We start from the raw sequence: 21,427 nt of genomic DNA, 5'->3' as shown, positions 1-21,427 counted from the left end.
TATGAACCAAATAGTTATCTGCATTGTTCTAATGCTATACGAATAAAGACTTTCCTCTAAGAGTTTGGTAGATGACTTACTAGATTTACACCAAAAATTAGAAGAGGGGACTTTTAGAAATTAAGAACAAGGATACAAGTAAACCTCTAGGATGTGCTAGAGGTTAAAGTATTATGAACCAAATAGTTATCTGCATTGTTCTAACGCTATACGAATAAAGACTTTCCTCTAACAGTTTGGTAGATGACTTACTAGATTTACACCAAAAATTAGAAGAGGGGACTTTTAGAAATTAAGAACAAGGATACAAGTAAATAGAGACGTTATGTATAAGGCTACTTCCGTACATTAATCTGGAATTGCCTTGATTTCTTTGCTCTCAGTTTTTCAGATAATCTAGATGATATCATAGCCAACCTGCATGATATATGTAGTCATACATAGTGACAAGCTTTAAAATAAATAAAAATAGGCATAAAAATGGACGCTAAAAACTAATAGCTTTTTTTAAATGTACCTAAAAATTTTAAAAGTACATAAAATCATGATATTCTGGAACATCGTTTGACCTTCCAAATGAGGCAGGAAATGTTATTCATGCAAGATGCTATTCATTATGTGTCATAAAGTAAAGAGCGATCTTATTTTTCACATTTCTGTACCAAAAAGTGCTACCAAGGCCATGAAAGGGAAGGCATGGATAGAAATACAGTTTCCTGAACTGGGCAACCTGAGTGCGGACAGATTTCTAATTTGCATTTGATTACTCATTAAACTCATCTGTCCCCAGTTGCATAGATGGCTGTAAGGCTAATTCAGTCTCTGGGCAGTCTTTAGAAAGGCCACCAAAGTTTTGTTAGAAGTAGAGTTGGTTTTTATATGCCAATATTCTCTACCTTTTAAGGAGAATCAAATGGGCTTACAATCTCCTTCCTTTCCTCTCCCCACAACAGACACCTTGTGAGGTAGGTGAGGCTGAGAGAGCTCGAAGAGAACTGTGACTAGCCCAAGGTCACCCAGCTGGCTTCATGTGTAGGAGTGGGCAAACCAACCCGGTACACCAAATTAGAGTCCACCACTCATGTGGAGGAGTGGGGAATCAAACCCGGTTCTCCCATCCATATAATTACCTGCTTTGGTTCCAAGATCTGACAAGATCGGGATAGCCTGAGTTATCCAGGTCAGGGCATAGGACAAGATACAGCTCCTCTTCCATGATACAGAGTAGCACATTTTTCCTTTTAGAAGTATACATTTAAAAAACATTTATGCTGTATATTATAAGGCAGGCCTCAATTTAAAAAGGGATATTCTCCTTGACATATTCTTTAGCACATTTTGGCAATTTGGAGAAGAAGGAAAATGTAATATGCATCTTTTGAAAAAAATCAAAACTGTTAGGAAGAAAATGATGTTTGAAAAAAAAGGAGCATAGAGATTTGGTTAACTGGAAAATATACTAAGGGGTCTTTCAGGGAACACATGGGTGAGAGTAAGAATAAAATGGTGATTTAATTTGACAAGCCTATTTTCAGATTGAAATGGAAGGCATAAAATGGGATAGATTACAAGTCAATTTTTTTGCTCTTAGCAATGCATTGCAAATTGGCTTCAGTCACTATAAAGATTTTATCAATAAAGAATAACTGCTGCTTTGATATGTAATGCATAATTCTGCAGTTGCCACTCTTGCCTTGACTACACATTGGATCCAAACTCTGCTCACTAAAATAGGCCCACACAACCAACATGCGCTCCTTTAAACAAGCTTTCCTTCCTTGTTTTTGCAATTTACCATGACAAATATCAAAACAGTTCTATTGTTATTTTAGTATTATGTTTCCTATACTGGAGTGAGAAAAAAGTCCATCATCAGTGGCTGCATGCACCCAACAGAGATGACAGCCTTCAGAAAACCGTAATGAAATTTCATTGTTTTATGTGTGCAAATATCATCCAGGATTCTTTCATTATTTAGATGTATCATCTGTTAAGAGGTATAAAACTGTCTCTCTTGGAAGGTAAAATAGGGGTCTGTGAAAGCTGTTACAGGACAAAAAGAGCTTTTGACTGAGAGTATAGTTTAGTGTGGTATTATACCGTCAGAGGTTTGGTCTATTATTACAGGCCTGAATTAAAACTTGTCATGAATTTTACCTCCTCTGGCCTACCTCACATGGTACATCTGCGAAGGAAATAGGAAGATCCCAATTTATGGTGTCCTGACTTCCTTGGAAGAATAATGGAATATAAATAGCAATTATAAGAGGATAAAAATAGATCTGAAATTCTTTTTCTGTCTTCAATCCAGTATAAGTGTGTGCTCTTGGATATATCTGGTCTAAATATATACCCCCAAATACTTTACAGTTATTGTCAAGAGAGAAGCCATCTTAAAGGAATTTTTCAGTTTAGTTCATTGTTCCCTGACTCTCTGCAGGTGTTAGCCACCCCCACACTAGTGGCTTCTCATCAAGGATATCTTCTCAGGCCTATTCGTTAGCTCACACGATTGAGCTGTGAATCTGGTATGGGAGGGGGAACTCACTCTCACCCTGGAAAATTCCATGGATACTGCCCAATGATTAGTTGAGGAGATCAGGAGGTTATGGTCAGCAATGTTCTATAAGTGTAGCTAGAGAAAAGAATCCTTACCCCTTTACCCCCCTACCCTTCCTTGCTGTCAAGAAGATATTTGAATTATGCTCTGAAAACTCTTTGCCTTAAGAACTAACTGTGCTGTGTTATGACTACAGTGAGTAAGATATTATTTTTATTTATGTATTATTATATTTTTCTCCCCCCACCAAGGCAGCTAGTTAGCATTATTTTTGTGCATTCCACTGCCACTGAACTATATGCCTTTGTATTATATCCCTTCTTAAACTTCTTCAATAAACCTTTTTTCTTTTGCTTTATGGTGTGTGTTACTCAGGGAGTTACTAGAAAAAGACCCAGGTAAGCTTGGTTATGTTACTACACCAAGACATGGTCAGGAATCTTCAGCACTATAGTATCCTAATCACAAATATTCTCAGGAATATTTGAGACTATCTGGGGGCCGTGTTTTAAAGCTCCAAACTTGGAGGGTTTTTGCTTTTTACAGATTTCCCACAATAGGAGGGAGGAGGGGAGGGAGACGGTTCTCAGAGTTGAGTGTGATTGCATGCTAGGGGCAGCTTTCTGGGATTCTGAGGTTGGGAATTGGTTTTTGTTGGGCTTTCACTACCACATCAGCCCTGGGTTCCTCTTGGCTTCTATAGTTTGACATTGGTTGTGTTGGGATGGAAACAGTGCCCCTTCCCTTGCTTCAGTTGATTTGGCTTCAGTTCTCTGGTTTGACACTGAATGTGTTGGGCTTGCCACAGCGGTTTGCAGATCTGCTAAGATTCTCTGGTTTGATGTTGGTTCTGTTGATTCTGTTTGCATTGGGAGGCTTTTGGTCAGTGGTTGCTTGCTCTTGGGTGTTTGGTTATTTCTTACCCTCAAGATAGCATGGAATCCCCCCCCCCCAGGAAACAGTGGAGGATGGCTGGGGGCACCTTGTTCAAGGGTCCATAGAACTGGACCCCTTGGCCTAATTCACTTGAAACTTGGGTGTCTTTAGTGGACAGACAGCACTAACTCCACTATGATTGTATTTATGCATTTAAAATATGTATTAGCCACCTTTCTTCCTTATGGAGCTCAAGGCAGCATACAATATACATAAAACACATAGATTACATAAAAACATAAAACCAAAATATAAAATCGAAATTTAGGACTGCTTTAATCAAATGCAGTCCTGAATAAAAATGTCTTCAGCTGCCTAAAATGACTGAAAGCTAGGGGGCCAGGCACACCTCCCTGTGGAGGCTGTTCCATAATTATAGGGCTGCCACTAAAGAGGCCCTCTCTTATGTACCTGCCAAAGGATCTTCTTTGATTGATAGGACAGTCAGGAGGGCCTCTCCCTGTGATCTTAATTCCCAGGCAGGAATATATGGGAGAAGACAGTGCTTCAGATACCCTGACCCTGTCATGCAGGGCTTTAAATGTAAAAAAAACAATAACCCAACAAAAAACACCTTGAATTGGGATTGGGAACTGATTGGCAGCCAGTGTCATTGCTGTAGTATTGGGGTCACATGCTTGGCCCTGACCAGCAGTTTAGCCATAGCAGTCTGCACTAGTTGCATCTTCAAACACTCTTCAAGGGTAACCCCAAGTAGAGCACATTGCAATAGTCCAGTCTAGATGTAACTAAGGCTTAGATCCTGTGGCTAGATCTGACTGACCCAGGAATGGACACAGCTGATGCACCAGCTAAAGCTGGGCAAAGTTTTGGTGTAATTTGCTAGAAAAATAGCCAGTCCACCCCCCAAAGATTCTCCATATAGAACAATGGACTCAAATAAGTAATCATTTCTCCAAAAATGCAACAACAAAAAAGGTGCAAAATAATTTTAGGACATACAAGATGGAACATTACCTATCCACTTCAATCTTGACAGAAATACTTTATAGTTTTAAAAGAAAGTAAACAAACTGTATAATGTATGTAGCATTTTTTTAAAAAAAACCCTACCTTATCTTTTACGTTTGTTATGCAACCATAGTGTGTTGCAGCCGCAGCAATAAGAAGTCTTGTGGTACCCTGAAGACTTACAAAAGATGTGATGAAAGATGCATTCAGACATCAGTTTGAACTAACAACACACTGGCATATACACGAACTTGGCTTGTTGCATGCTAGTGTATGTGTTTCATTCCTTCCTGCTCCCTTCTCACCTGGTGAATCATATTTAGAAACTCATTCCAGTTACATGTGACATATAATTGCAGGGTGCAGGTTAACAGAAAACTGATTAACCCAGGCCCTTCATTTGTACATCACAGATAACTGGACTTCTTTGTCTAAATGGGATTCTTTGCACAAGGGGAGAGGGAGGGAGGTGGGAAAGCAAAGTTTTTGCATGTGTTCATTCAAAATTGATTTCTACATTTTAATTTTTGACAACAGTTAATTCAAACTGCTTTAAATAGAAAATTGCATTATTTCCTGAGTTTGGTAGCATAGTTGCCAGCTTACTTCCTTTCTCCTAAAGGTAAGCACTGGATCATTATTGACCCATGGGGTGACGTCACGTTTACTAGGCAGACTGTGTTTACGGGGTGGTTTGCCAGTGCCTTCTCCAGTTGTCTACACTTTATCCCCAGCAAGCTGGGTACTCCTTTCTCCTAGAGTGCTTAAAAAAAAACAAAAAAAAACCCTCTCAACTTTTACTTCAATATCTCCTCCATCCAGAAAGGCAGTTATAAATTCTTCTATTCGTTGAAATTGTTATAATGAACAAATAGTGTTTAGCGTATTAATTTGTATGCAAGCTGCTTCCTTGGCATCCATTCTACTGATTACAGGAAGTATTGCTCACAATATGATTAACTTGATTTATCTTTCTTCTCACATCTCTCAATTCTTTTATGTTGTGTGGTGGTGGAAAAAGCCATCAAGTCCATCAAACCTGTTAGGGAAATACTGAGAATGGGGCTGGAAAACAGCCTCTACTCTTCCCTTAGTAAGTTTGTACTGGATGGAGTGAGTGACTCTATACCCAGATTCACAAGGAGAGAGAGAGACAACTGACATTTGAACACGTAGCAACTATATATTATACCATAAAGCAAGCTAAAAAGAAAAAGGATAGTAAATACAACCTAAGAAATACATTAATGCAAATATATAATAATACTACTAAGGAATATACTCCGTCTGAATACTAAGCACCCAGAGGGGGGAGGAAGCACCCTCTGTTTCTTAGAGCTTCTAGAAGCCTCTGTGGTTGTCCTGTGCAGATCCCATGTAAGAGTGCACAGGTACCCCAACGAAAATTGAAGGGCTCTGCAACTCAAAATAAGCTGCTCACTTAATGTATTCTCATTTAAGATATTGACCTTGGAATGGTTATGAATTGTTCCCCTAACATTTCAGCACAATGCATGAATGTTCATAAACATGATAGTGGTATGAATGTTCTCTTTTTCCACTCTCTTCCTTCAATTCTGCTCATACCAAACAGCTCTACTATAGCTTAATGATTATGTATACCAAATCCACTACAATCTCTTCTTTGTTTTTAACCTGCCATAAAACTCCCCATTTCACCACCCAATATATTTTGATATTTTTGAGATTACTTGGTTGAGCCCCTGTAATTTTCACGAAGAAAGAACAAGTTTGCAGACTTGCAGGAATCTTGAATGTAGATATAAGTGCTACAATTTCGGTGCCCTCAGGCAAATCTTTTAATGACATGAGAATGAGACATAAGTCTCTTTTCCCATTCTATCTTTAGATTGGAAGGTTTCCTGGCCATAGTTAATTAGTCAGCCTAGGTAAAAACCAACAAGGGAAGATAGATTATGATGGGTAGCCATGTTAGTCTGTCTCTAACAGCAGAAAATAGCAAGAATCCAGCAGCACCTTAAAGCCTAACAAAATTTATGGCAGGGTAAGAGCTTTTTTGAGTCACTGATCACTTCTTCAGATAAGGGAAGACAGATGAACTCATGCTGAAGAGATGAGAGGGTGGGAAAATGAAACACATGTTTGCAAGGCTGCCTCTCAATTTGCAAACTATGGTTTGCAGGGGGTAAGATTTATTTCTGCACTCAGCCAAGAAGGCAGACCCTAATTTTACCTTTAGCTGGGGTGAGCTAAGGATAAATTTTGGCCAGCTCAGACATGCCTCAAGAAAAAAAAAAATCAGACCTGAATAAGTGAGAGGAACTTCTGCTTCTAGCCTGGGCATTTCAGTATTTAGGTAACATAGTTTTCATAATATATGCAAGCATTGTAGTAAGCAACATTACCAAACAGATTGGAAGCAGTTTTCATAATTAAGTTAAATACTATCATAGCACTGTATTCAAACAATGAGCAAGACAACAAATGCTGCTTACACATTTTGAGAAAAAATTAAGATGGGCAAAGCGGAAAACCATTAGCCCAAGCAAAAATAGACTGAATGTTAACTGATAATGAAATAAAAAAGAAGATGCTTTACCTTCCACATCAAGGCACCTAGGTGGGCTATCTGACCAGATAAGGTTATACATGCATTCAAGGAACTCTGTCCCCTCTAGTTTATATCCAGGAAAGCACTGATAATATATCATTGTTCCTACTGGAAAGGAGGACTCGAACTCAGATATGTTAATGTAACTATGAGGAAGAGCCAAGGGCCTCAGGCAACCTGCAAATTAAGAAGAAGGAGGTATCTTTTATTATGAGGTGCTGCTTATTTTTAAAGCATCCTAATTATAGCTATCAAGCTTAAAATATGCATCCCCCTTCTCTCCCCCACAGTGAACAATAGTCCTCCTTGCCTGACTCATTCTCATATTCACTCCCCATTGTGCCAGACCATTTTCTCTCAATGCTCAGCATATCACTGTGGCAAACACCTTCTTGTAAATTCAGCATAGGGTTAATGAAAAATCTCTTTCCTTTCTCACATGCCTGACCCTCATTCTTTACATATAATCCTTTGTAATTAGAAAGTAGACTAAAAGTTAGTCAAACAATCAGTTTTATTCTTCCCCCTTCATGTATTTTGTTCGAAATCATATATACTGTAATCAGTGCTGTTAAGATTCACATAAACATAAAAGGAAAATAGGCCAATTTAACAAGTTAAGGTTTCCAGAATTGTAGAAAATGATGAAAAGCAAAGCCCTTATTTGGGAATAGTTCTCCAAGAAGGTCTCCTGCATAACTTCTTCTGAAATGAATGGAGCTCCACAAATAACTTCTGAAAAGGGCCCTTTGTTTCAGCAGCATCACAGGGTGCCTTTGGGCCTCCTCACTGAGCTCATCTGGGGAAAAAACACCTGCTTTGGAAGATGGATTGTATGGTATTATACCCCATTAAAGCCCCCCCCCCCAAACCCCAAATCTCCAGGTATTTCTAAGTCTGGAGCTGGCAACCCTATTGATTGTGCCTACAGGAAGGGAGCAAACTCCACCTGTTATCTGTCAGACCTTTCATCTCACAATGCTATTCAGTGGGGGTCTACTCTGATTCCAGCTCATAATTAATTTCGTGCTTTTGCACAACCCTGTATAGGATGATGTATTATCTGCTTTGATGGACACTAAGCGTATCCTCAGTCCTGGTTAGTATTTGGATGGGAGACCACCAAGGAATGCCAGGGTCACTACGCAGAGGTAGGCAATGGCAAATCACCTCTGAATGTCTCTTGCTTTGAAAACCCCAAGGGGTCACCATAAATTGGCTGAGACTTGATGGGGGGAAAGGTATCCTCAGTTTAAGCTTGTTTGGAGCATAAGAACCAGGTAACAGTGCCGTCAGTCACCATTGTTCTTTCTGGTAGCAGGGCAAGCGTGCCCCCCTCAGCTTAGCGTGCCTTCATACTTGTAATTTGTCCTCTCTTACCTCCTGCTTTGATGACTTTCTGAATACCTCAGCTGTGCAGAACATTGTGCCTTCCCCCCTGCTTTGGGTGAGATATCAGCAACTTATTATATCTGTGCTTGAGCATCTATAATATTTTAGTTGTTTTATGGATACAATAAATGTTGCAAGTTCAAGATGCTGGAGACCAACAGACTTAATAAACCACTTCTATCCCTATGCAACCTGAACTTAGTAGCATTATTGGCAGTTGCCTTACGAAAATGAATGTTGATTCTACTGGAAACATGCTAAAGTGATCTAAGAATATTTTAAAGTATCAGTTGGCATGTGTTTACTATTTTCTCACTTAATTTCACTGAACTCGGAAAACAGTCACTCAGCAATGCAAAGCAGTTTAGCTGTTTTGTAAAATCTATTATCTGCATCTAAAGGGGAAATTGTTGAAACCTTCCACTTCCTGCTATATTTTGCTTCTGAATGTATGTTGAGAGCCTCTGTCTTCTCTTTGAAATGCACCTAGATATATTTTCTGAAAGCATCTTCAGATGAGATGGGATGGAACTAGACACTTTGAGGGAAACTCAAGGCTTCAACCCTCATATACTTATTTTATTGTCTCTAACTAAAAGTCTCTCAAAGCAACTAAAAAAAAGTAAAAAATAATAATTAAAATTTATACTGTGCTTGAATGACTGCCTATTAGTGAGCAGAGCTACACTATCCTAGCTATGTTGGAAGGTGACAGAATTCTAGAGAAATCTGACCTCCGGGCTCCTCTGTAAGACTCTACAAGGCAGGAAGCAGTCAGGGTAAAGCTTAAGTAAGCAGGAACGAACTACTGAACTCTTTTCCTGCCCACTGGTTCTTCCCTAAAAGTGTACCTCAGGCAGGTTTATATCTCCCCCCACCCAACCACACACACACATACACACACACATGTTTAAAACTAGAACTGGGGAAAATCTGGTCTTGGGAAAGTCTTTTGGAATAGGTGTGGGAAGGATTTCTACTTATCTGCCAGTCCTCCCTTACAAGTACCCTATGCCCCTACATTTCTGCCATTTTAAATGTACGATGAGGCTTAAATATCATTTATAAAACAGCAAACAAAATTCACTTAAGTAAAGGCAGATGGGGGAAAAACTCTCCTAACTTCACATTTATGCAATGGGGTTGAACTGACTGTGATTATCTTGGACAGACATCATGGAATCAAGGGTGATTGCACATTCCAATGAGCAATAGTGGTGCAGAAGGCAAAATCCATATTATGAGTTATTAGGAAAGGGATAGAAAATGTTGTGTTTCCAAGCCCAATTAAAGTGTGGTGCTTGTCTTTAAAAAGAGATTGGGACCAGAGTATCTTAATGACTGCCTCTGTGTCCTTCTCCTCCATTTCCTCTCATATCAAGCCTGTGAGGTTTGACAGAAAGAGTGACATGCCCTAGTTTACCTAATGAGCTTAGTAGCTAGGATTCCCAGATTCCCAACAGGGGCTACCACTGCTCTGGCAGCCAGCAGGAGAAAAATAATGTTAAAAAAAAAAAAGATGTCAGCAATTACGTGATGTCACTTCCCAGAGAGACCTGGAAGAAATGTCAGTCCTCTCTAGGAATCAAGAGAAACTCAATGGTTTTATCATATAGTTTCTGGCAAGTCCTAGAGAGGCATGGAATCACTTGGAAGTGACATCACACCATCATCTCACAGTACTCCCCCCATGTCCTCACCAGATTCCCACCAGTTGTCAGGCTGAGTTGAATTTAGATTTCTCAGGCTGTAGTCCAATGCTCTATAATCACTACAGCCACTGCACCACACAGCATTATGCCTCTCTGCATATCAACCAGCTTTGTTATGCTCTCTTCCGATGTCTTGTTGCATAGGCCCCCATGATACGAACCATGAAGGGCAGCTGGAGAGAAAGGACCTTCTTCTGTGGTGGAACCTCATTTAGGGAACTCCTTCCCCACTGACATTTACTCCACTGAATTCTAGGTGCCAGATGAAGAATTTTTTATTCCCCCAGATGAAAACCCTCCACAATGAAAAATACAAGTGCTTTATAAATATCCAAGCAAGATAACAAGGCCTATGAAGATGTTAAAGAGTAGGCATGGCTACTGACCAACTGCATGTCCACCCCAATAATGCCCACTTCTCCCTAATAATGCCTAGTAAAAGTAACACATGCTATGACACCCTCACATTCAGCATTTTCCTGTCTCCTTCTGGAAATCAGTCAATTATATGGAACAAGGTATCATGACTGCCCTGGCTTATCATGGGAAGGGGAGTCCTCAGAGGAGGACAACCTGTCCCCAAGCCCCACCTTGGCAGACCCTTCCAGTGGGATGGACTTTTCAGTGTCTCCTCGAAGGGACCCTGGGCCAGCACTGTCACCTAAACTAGCAGGGCCTTCAAGCTAGGAGGTCCCAGCAGGGACTCACCCATAACCCCAGCAGCAGAGGAGGCAAAGGGCTATGGCTGAGGCATGGACCAGGTGCAGGAGTATATATCTGGTGGCCCAAAGCCTCCTTCTTGTTAAAGAAATGCTAGGAGACAGAGATAAGTCACCACAGGATCTGGGCCCTAGTACTTCTAATGAGTAGGGGAGCTGACTCAGCTTGTGAAGAAAAACCTAACATGGAACCCAGCATCACCTGTAGGGAAGTTCCTTATATGAGTCTGCAGCAAGTGTCGGATCAGCTTGTATGACATCCTACTGATAAGCTTACCAGTTACCTGCTTTGCTTAAGCTCTCCATATCTTGATACCTGACAACTTTGGACTACGAATCTGGACTGTGCTACTGACATCTTGGCTTTGACTGTACTGGAATGCTAGAACCCTTGCTGAGAGACTTGCTGTGGTCTGGGACTTGCCTCCAACCTGGTGAGCAGGACACAAGAGCAGGGAAACACTGAACACGAAGATGTCACATATGCATTTATTTTACTAGACACTACCTGGCAGACACATGGGGTCAGTAGAAATCATGCATACTCATAAAGTCTAGTTAGGCAGAAATACAAGTCCTGGTCTCCTTAACATCCATTTGATATGAAGAGGTTCTCACCATACATCAGAGTGGGTAGAAGGAGAAGGAAACCTCCTTTGACACAGAATTCCTAAGTGTGGGGGCCAACACTGAAAATACAATGGCATGTGTTGAACTGCATCCCATGAATGGGTTCAGAATTGACTAAATCGGAATTCTGTCAAACGAGTAAAGAGTAGAATAATCCTAACTTCTTAATACAATGGGTTATGTATGACCAGACAAAATAAAAAGAAGTGAAAATGTAATGGCCTTTCATAAAATAAGTGGTATGTAGACTAAATGGTCTCATCTGAATGCCCATCTTTATAGGAAAAAAGTCTTTCTGCTGAGGTGTTTTTCTTCAGTTGTCATCTTCAGTTGTAAACCAAGAAAATAAATGTATTACACTATTACAAGGTGCAAGGGACTATTAAATAGGATGTTCTGGTGTACTAAACCTTGGCAAATGGGCAGGTTATCCCACGTTCCATCATCTTGACATACTGAAACCATGTTGTCTAAATCAGGGTAACGGATCTGGAATCCTTCATGACAGCTGATTATTAACTTATCTCCAGTCCTGTATGTCTTGTTATGAACCTCTGCATCTTCAACATGTGGAGCAAGGCAATCTGTGACTTTATAAAGAAATTACATATTAACAACGTGGCCAACTAGATCAGTGGCAAAGCTCTTATTAAAAAACTACAATACTAGCTACTGTTATAAAATCTGCACACTTTTATGCCCACAGCAATTAATATCACATTTGCCTAGTCATCAGAATTAGGACACTTATAAGATGTTAGATTCTGATATATTATGGTAAATTTTCATTCTTTCAAATTTTACAAGCTTTCAGGGGGAGAATTTTCAAGTCAGACTAGTTAGCAACAAATCTCTTCTTCTTCCCACAATATATTAAGTGCAAATTTAAAGTTATATTTACAGTACAAGGAACCTCTTCCAGCTGTGATAAACTATAAAGGAAAACAAACAAACTGAAGACACAGTAGGAAGCTTTGAAGCGATCTATACAGAATTACTCTATAGTTTTTAACTTATTGCAACTTCACAGAGTTCACACAGTCATTTTCAACCAGTTGACAAAATTTATTAATTTTTATGCTGCTGTTCCTCTAATGCAGTGTACATGATTCTCCTGTCCTCCACAACAACCCTATGAGGGTGGCTGAGCTTAAAGTGAGTGACTGGTCCAAGGTCTCCCATAGGGTTTCCAACCTCCAGGTACCAGCTGGAGATCTGCTATTACAACTGATCTCCAGCCGATAGAGATCAGTCCCCCTGGAGAAAAGGGCTGCTTTGGCAATTGGACTCTATGGCATTGAAGTCCCTCCCCTCCTCAAACCCCGCCCTCCTCAGTCTCCACCCCAAAAATATCCCGCCCATGGCGAAGAAGGACCTTACAACCCGAGTCTCCCAGGAAGTGAGTTGAACCCCTTCTTACAGTGCATTCCTGAGAGGAATGCCTGCGCTGCTGTTTGGAGACATCCTTGTGGTGGCAAAAATCTGTGCAACCCTCATAGGGTTGCACGGAAGATACGCCACCTAAAAGGTGGCATATCTTGCCCAAAAATAAAAGGGGCATTCCCAGCCAAAAGGGCTGTGGAGGCCACCTAATGGCAGCTCCTCTCCCAGCACAGCACCGGAACGCTCCAGGAACGCCTCCCGGGATGCCGGCGTGGCCTTTCATGGTGTTGGGACACAGCTGGAAGGCCTGTCGGCATCCCAGGGTGATGCTGCCATGGCAGCGCCCTGGGGTCCAGTGTCCAGGCCTTCACATCAGCATTGGGACCACTAACGCTGGCATAAGTAGCCCGGACGCCAGCGCTGGGGCCCCAGATGCCGGCGCAGTACATTCCTGGCTTTCACCCTTAGTTCTCAGGAATGTGCTGTTAGCCTCAGTCCAGCACTAAATCCACTATCACAATGGTTTAACAGCACAACTTTGATAATGAGGGCCAGAATTCAATACAGTGTACATTCGCTTAATCACAAAACCATCTATTTTATACAAATTACTTAAACATGGATGCTTATTCTTTAGGATCTTGTCCTATGATATTAGGGAAATGGTTATTTCCCAGATGAATTCCCATCCCCCTTGCTCCCTTCCCATTATAGAGTTGTGAAAGCTGATTTTATGCAAAACCACAGCTTAAATTAATTATGACTATAGTGACTGTCTGAACACGACTACCATGACCATTCAGCCTCCATTTTTTGGCCAGCTCACCTTTTCTGTCAGTCAAAAAGGGCTGGCCAGCCCTTGTTTGGGAGTGGTTCTGGAGGATATGTGCAGACAATGGAGAGTAAGGCAGGAAAACAAGCATTTTACACGAGTGGGTTTTACCTGTGAAGTACAATGACTAACTAGTGTAGGTGCAGAAACATGTAATCCCAACCATAAGGAAATCTCCAGAGAGCAATTGATCCAATCAGACATGGTTAGCTCTGCTCAGTCTTGCCTTACCTCTTGCCTAACAAAAAGGACTTCAGCAAGTCTTGCTTCCAATTACTTTTATTCTCAGAGCTGTCACCTTGCTCACTTCTAATACTCTCTTCCTGCTCTCCTTATTTGTAGGGTTGCCAACCACCAGGCACTAGCTGGAGATCTGCTATTACAACTGATCTCCAGCATATGTGCTGGTGGCGCCCTACACCTAGCATATTGCCTATGCTCAGTCAATATATAAGCTTGCCCAATAAAAGCATTTATCTTGTGAACACATATAACTCTCTAGAGTAAAATAAGCAGTACATTGAAGACCCAAATTCAAGCATTTGTCTGGTACTTCCTTTCTCCACTTTGGTCTATGGCATTATGAGATGTTTAAATGCTACTAACCTCTCATTAGGGTTGCCAATCTTCAGGTACTAGCTGAAGATCTCCTGTTATTACAACTGATCTCCAGCCAATAGAGATCAGTTCCCCTGGAGAAAATGGCCACTTTGGCAATTGGACTCTATGGCATTGAAGTCCCTCACCTCCCCAGACCCCGCCCTCTTCAGGCTCCGCCCCAAAAATCTCCTCCCGGTGCCGAAGAGGGACCTGGCAACCCTACTCAGGACTCATACTCCAAACCTGCATTCTCTGAGTTCCATTCTGCACAAGGGTTTTACAAGGGCATTGGGACTGTATGCAAGCATTGTGGGCATTTCAGTATTTTCAAATGTAACTTACTTGAATATTACTTCTTTATGCACTTGCACCCCCTTTCCCTCTCAATACCTTTTGATAACTCTGCTGCATTCCCACCTCCATTTCCCTTCTAAGCCTTCCTCAAAACTTTGTCCCTTTGTTTTAAAGATACCTTAGAAGTGCATGGGAGAAATGGCAGAAGATAGGTCTTTCTTACACTTTGTTTTCCCCAGAGTCGATATGGACCCAAACAGGAAGCTGGGTAGGTGTCTAGAATACCTGTGTCTTCCTGAACACACAAGGTAATAATGCAGGCCACATCACTGACTATGATTAGTTAGGGTATATCAAACTGGGATCTGAAATTATGATTTGAACTTAATATACTAACTACAGTTAATTTAAGTATGGTTTCACATGATTTGTGAATGCAGATATCCTGGCTCGTTCCCTGACACTGCCTTATTTCTCTGGCTACAGAGCAAAGATGAAGAAGCCAGCATTTGTTGATGTAAACCAGGATTGGTGTGACCATCTATAAGCTGAATCCTGGTTTTACAAACCAACTGTTGTTAAAATGAACCCATATTTCCATGTTATGTCTAAACCCAGTCCTGTACTCATATGCTGCTTATTTTGGTAGGGACTGTGTCCTGATTGCACTGTGTCCTGATTTTTTTAGCATTTTTCCACCTTCTATAGAGCCAGCAGTGAGGAAGAAGAAAAAGAGTTGGTTTTTATATGCCGACTTTCTCTACCACTTAAGGAAGAATCAAACCAGCTTACAATCACCTTCTTTTCCCCTCCCCACAACAGACACCCTGTGAGGTAGATGGAGCTGAGAGAGTATGACTAGCCCAAGGTCACCCAGCTGGCTTCATGTGTAGAAGCAGGGAAACAAATCCAGTTCACCAGATTAGCCTCCGCCGCTCATGTGGAGGAGTAGGGAATCAAATCCGGTTCTCCAGATCAGCTCCACCGCTCTTAACCACTATACCATGCTGGCTAAGGCTAAAGAAGATGGCTATGGCTAAAATGCTCAGTTTAGATACTAGAAAGGCATAGCTGAATGATGAGCCTACTGGTCGATAGCTTTTCTCTGCTTCAAATTAGCCCAACTGAAAACTCACAAGCATTCCCTTTTATGCATGGTACATTTGATCAGATTAATAATTTACAATTTATTTAAAAGGCTGTAGTCCCACCCCCATCCCCTTCCAAAACTCAGTGTTCCTACTTAACAGAGATTTTATTTCAGTTCTCACTTTACATGAAGACTGGGATTCAAGACAGAGTTCGCATATTTATAGCCTTTTGTTTCCTTACAGCTGCCATTTGCAGTCTACTCCACATTACTATGGAACAGTTTACTTATTCCCTTTTTACTTTTTTGTGATTTACATTAGAGTCAATAATACAAAAGACATTTGAGACCAAGAATTCAAAACATACCCCACTACCACAGCTGTAATTAATGTTACATGAGAATCCTTCCAATTTACAGTACAACGAATAGTAGTTTGAAAAAAATAAGTTGAATGTGATCAATATGCTAAAAAAGGGGGTGAGGATATTCACAAATGCCTAGCCATTCTAAAAATCATTACTGTCACACATGGTAAACGAGAATTCCATCATTTCCCTTCACAAGACAACAGAACCACACATATCTCTTAGTGACAATAAAAGATCCCAAATACATTAAAATGGCGATTTTCATAAAGATTATACCGTACTTTTAATAAAGACTTTCTTGAAATCGCAGAAAGCAGAGAAAACTGTATTTCAAATAAAGATGTTATAGTTATTTCTTAGTTCCCTCACAAGCCTTTCTATCCCAGAAGATGACCATATTCACTCCATTTAAGCCATTACATATTTGAACAAAGAGTCTGTCCAGTGATTAAATGTACACTTCTTTTGTGCCAGTTTAACTGGCGCAAGTGGCATAGATGACAGCGCAGGGGTCACACGGACTCCTGAGCTGGTCCCCCCCCCTCATTCAGGATTGCTCTGCCCAATGTTGCAATGTGAGTGAATATTAGAAAGTTACTTAGGAATGTTAAGCTATCTTTTAATGTATCCCCTACACATTCTTTTCAAGAGAATATTCTATCAAGATGTTATATAGTTATTCCCTCACAAGCCTCATACGTCTGCTACTATGTTTTATACATCCTTGTTTAATAAAAAATTAAAAACCTTTAGTTTAATAAAGAGTTAAAAAATCAAAACTACAATGGCTCATCTAAATTCTCAGTCTGGGTGTGATTTTACATGCCTCCATTTCTATAGAGGAACAGGTCACATCCATAGCTAGCGCGGCTTTTTTTCATCTCCGCCAAGCTAGGCAACTGGTGCCCTCCCTTTCTCGCCCTGACCTAGCCATAGTGATCTGACAAATGGTCACCTCCAGGTTATACTGTAACTCTACGCAGGGCTACCCTTGAGGCTGATCCAGAAACTTCAACTGGCCAAAATGCGGCAGCGCGGGTCCTTACAGGGAGCTCATGGAAAGCACGTATCCAAACAGTGCTCCATCAGCTGCACTGGCTCCCAGCTGAGTGACCTTCAAAGCCCTAAATGGTCTGGGGCCATCATACCTGCAGGACCATCTCTTCCAATACACCTATCAGAGAACGTTACGTTCAATGGGAAACAATTTGCTAGTGGTCCCTGGCCCAAAGATTGTCCGGCTGTCCTCAGCCAGAGCTCTAGCCCTGTGGACTGGTGGAACTCTCTTTCTAATGAGACCAGGGCCCTGCAGACTTGCTGCAATTTGCCAGGGCCTGCAAGACTATGTTCTGCCAGGCCTAAGGTTCAGGACAGCGATGATTTCCATCCTGGTTGGCCTCCCTCCCTTCCCCCCTCTTTCCTTTCCTTCTCTCTTTTACCCAGCTTTTCTAATTTATAGGCCATTTATGCATGGCTGTTTCCTCGCAGTCACCCCAATGAGTTCTTCGGGGCTTTGCTTTGATCATGATTGCATTTTCCGACCGTCAGAGGTTGCCTTTCTCTCCCTGCATATTTACACGTGTTTTGCCCACGTTTTCTGGATTTACATTTAGCCAGCATCCAGAAAATGCGGGGGAAATGCACAGAAAGAGTGAGGCAACCTCTGATGGTCAGAAAATGCAAGCATAATCAAAGCAAAGCCTGAAGTAAACAGCCATGGCCATTGTGTTAGATATACCTACCCTAGCACCTATCCCTCCCCTACTGAGACCATTTTCTCCTTCCTATTTTGGTTGGCACCTGCCATTGGAATGATCAATGGGTGCCATTAGAATTTTAATATGTTGAGAATTTTAACTGAAACTGTGATGTTTTAAATTGTTGCAATATGTTGTGAGCTGCCCAGCGTTGCCAGGGAAGGACGTGATACAAATCAAACAAACAAATAAGTAGAAACGGTGCTAAAGAAAAGGTAGATCTCACATAATAGAGGCTCATTGCCATATGTACCTGTGACACTGAGTAACTGCCTTATGTAAAGTCAAAGAGATGATGCAAATTTCCAAGTGACTCTTAAAAATTAATTTCCCACCCCAGTGCCCTCACAACCAAGCCCCAAGGAAATCAGAAATTCTTTAAACTGACATTTGAGTAAGGCCCAGCCTCGTGAAGCTGCCACCTCTGATTACAGATTTATTTACCTGAATGTGTTTTATTTAACGTTTAGATGTACAATCCTATCCACATTTATTGGGAAGAACTGGATTACCAGCCATGGAGACGTAGCACAGTGACTAAAAGTGTGAGATGAAATCAAGAATTGCTGGTTCAATCCTCACCTTTGCCTCAAATTTACCTGATAGCCTTAAACAACCTACCGGTAATCTCCCTCATCCCCCTGCCCCATATACAAAATGGAGTCAGTAATACTATCTATCCTCTTTTGCATAGCTATTGTGAGAACTACAAGATGATGCATGTGAACACTTAATATACTATATACCGGTAATGCAAATTATTATTAAGTCATTAGAACTTGCTTCAGAGTGGGCTGTAAGGATTGCACTGATTATTATAGTAATTCATGGATAGTCACACGGCTACAAGTGGAGAATTTTACTTGTCAGGGCAAAATCTAATTAAATTAAGGGTTCATGAATAGATAAAATACAATGGCAAGAGAATGAAAAATGAAACAATTATATGCTTGTTTTATAATCCTTTTTTTAAAGCCTCACAACCATTAAAGAGGGCATTCCAATTATTTCTCTCAGTTTTAACTAGATTAAGTCTATTTATCAACTATTATACTTGCTGTGTTTGGACTTCTGTTTCTCCAAGGACCTCAGTACTAAGTCATTTTAGACTTACAACTCTTCTATAATGTGTGTAGGATGAGAGAACTTACCCCCTCAGTAGGCCTCACACTCATGAGGGTTATGAAAACAGGGTTGCACTTATCTGTAACTGTTGTTTATTGAGTGGTCACCTGTACAGCCACATATGGGTTCCACACGTGTGAGGGCCAAAGCTGAAAATTAGCTATGCAAAGGAAGAGTGGGATGCAAAATGTATGCCTCTTTGGTTTTGGGGTTCAAAGTTGCCAACCACTACTACATTTTGGACCATGATCAATTATTTCTTTGGGATGGCACTGCCCCCTACTTAGAGTTCCATCCCAAAGATAAATTTATATCTCCATGGACCACTCCATGTGGATGTACTATTCACCATAAAGGCAAAAATCCTCACTAGGAAAGTAGGCGGTAGGCTCTGTCACAATGTCTTCTGGAGACGGTTTCCAGGAACAAAGTCTGGTTTGGTATAATATGGTTGATCAAAATCCACTTGGGGATCATGATACAAGTGAGAGTCTAGGTTTGGCTCAAGTGGCAGGTCAGGGTCTCACTCAAGGGAAGAAGATGTAGGGTGGTGGTGTGCAGGATCGGTTGGATCTGGAGGATGAGGGGCATGTGGATCCTGGGCTTGATAACACCCATAATGGTCATGTTTGTGGGTACAATGGTAGAACCAATCATAGTATTGATAGGGGTCTTGAGACAGAGACCCTTCAGGAGACCTATGTTCATAATTAGACAAATCTGAGTGCCATCTTGGAATTGTAAGATACGAATGGCGGCAGCAGCAGATTAAGCATGATGTTAGCTCAGGTTCGCCGTCTGACATGGAACGCACAGACACAGGGGTGTATCCTGATGGCAAGGATATCCTTGGAATCAGTACAACCTCCTTTATGGAGTCAAGTGGAGCCATGCCCCAGAACCGAGAAAGCATCAAAACCAAAGACGATCTGTTTAAATTGGAAGCCCCTGCCTTATCATAATGTTTGCATTCATGGTGTGCTTTCTTTGAAGGTGGCTTGGAAGCAGACCAACTGGGAAGCAGTATGAACTAAAGTTTTTGGGTGGATCTGAGGACAGTCTCAAAGATGTCAGAACTGACAAACAGCGTGCCTGTCTCTTAGGAGTCTGGAGAGGTGCAGGGCCAAGACGGCTTCTAGAAACAGAGATGGAGAGGGCTTTCTCCCATTATACTGCCTTAAAGGTTTATAAATGGAGCATCTAGAGACATCTTGCTCCTTACAAAGGCAAAGTGTGTGGTCATCAGACTGTGGAATTTTCACCCCACAGGACATACATTTTATCAACAGAGCTTTGGGGACTATCTTTGGAGGCCATTTGCGCGCTTCCTTTTAAATTGTTATAATATCTCCAAAAAACAATCGACGAAAAGAAAGGAAACTCTGTCCTGTTTTCCTCAGAAAGAGGAGAAAAATGAAGTTCAGATGAAGAAAAAACTCCTAAGAAGGAGAACAAAACAAGTTTACATTTTCTCCAGAGAAGGATCTTCAGAGAAAGGTGACCTCTCTCAGCAGCAGCAGCAGGAGCCGAACAAGGAGCGTCACTTCATCTACCTTTTCATACTGAAGCGGTGGGAATTTGGCAAGAGGAAAAGAAGTGTCCTCTGCTTCTTAGCAGCTTAAAAAAACTATTTGCAGTTATCATCTTAAAGACTAACAAAAGTTCTGGCAGAGTATGAGCTTTTGTGAGCCACAGCTCACTTCTTCAGATTCCAGGTATCTGAAGAAGTGAGCTGTGGCTCACAAAAGCTCATACCCTGCCAGAAATTTTGCTAGTCTTTAAGGTGCTACTGGGCTCTTGCTCTTTTCTACTGCTAGTGACAGACTAACATTGCTACCCATCGTGATCTATTTGCAGTTAGTGTGAGCACGCACAGAACCCATGTGGGACTGCACTAGTACTATGACAATGAACCCACATCCATATCCAACACTGCACTATCTGCTTCAAAGTCTTCATGGATACGTTAGGCATTGTGAGGAGAGAGCAACAACAAAGGTTTAAAGAAGAGATCACTCACATAGGAAGATATGGAATTTCATGCAAAAAATATATATACTGTAAAGACCCAAACATCAATAAAGCAGGATGGAAAGAGAGATCAGAATAAACACAAAGGCCTTTTATGCATGGTCTGTTTCCACTGGATCTGCTGCACTCTATGTTTTTACAGTCAAATTCTCAAAATGCTGTGCACAGGGGCTTTCCCCCCAAAGAAATTCCAGGAGTACCATGAGATCAATTATGCATCCCTAGTGAAAATGCAGAGCTTCTGAATCCCTCCCATTAGCCCTGCTGTGGGATTCTCTCAATTTAACTAAACTGAGTGGCCATTTCACAGCCAAAGGGTCTAGAGAAACACACACACCCCAAACCAATTTATTTCTGGCTATCTCAATGCAGTGGTCATAAGAACATAAAAACACTAGCACGGTCATTTCCATTTCATTATTCCATTGGT

At 41.2% G+C, this 21,427-nt stretch overlaps 1 protein-coding gene across 3 annotated transcripts in view; it reads right to left on the bottom strand.

Annotated features, from left to right (window-relative positions):
* The window catches only part of SUSD4 (sushi domain containing 4), a 102,042-nt gene that overhangs the window by 16,891 nt on the left and 63,724 nt on the right, over window positions 1-21,427 (bottom strand). Inside the window, exons 4-5 of one of the 3 annotated variants that reach the window (XM_056853575.1) lie at window positions 11,925-12,104; window positions 7,050-7,238 (exon numbers count right to left, since the gene is read on the bottom strand). The exons of 1 other annotated variant lie outside the window; for it this stretch is intronic. In XM_056853575.1, the coding sequence (XP_056709553.1) occupies window positions 7,050-7,238; window positions 11,925-12,104 (369 nt within the window). The remainder of the gene's footprint in view (window positions 1-7,049; window positions 7,239-11,924; window positions 12,105-21,427) is intronic. One more of the 3 variants, XM_056853576.1, reaches the window with a different exon arrangement.

This window comes from Euleptes europaea, chromosome 7, assembly GCF_029931775.1.
Source record: "Euleptes europaea isolate rEulEur1 chromosome 7, rEulEur1.hap1, whole genome shotgun sequence".
Taxonomy (NCBI): Eukaryota; Metazoa; Chordata; class Lepidosauria; order Squamata; family Sphaerodactylidae; genus Euleptes; species Euleptes europaea.
The sequence above is the reverse complement of the archived record's forward strand: the minus strand, read 5'-3'. Positions and strand labels throughout refer to the sequence as shown.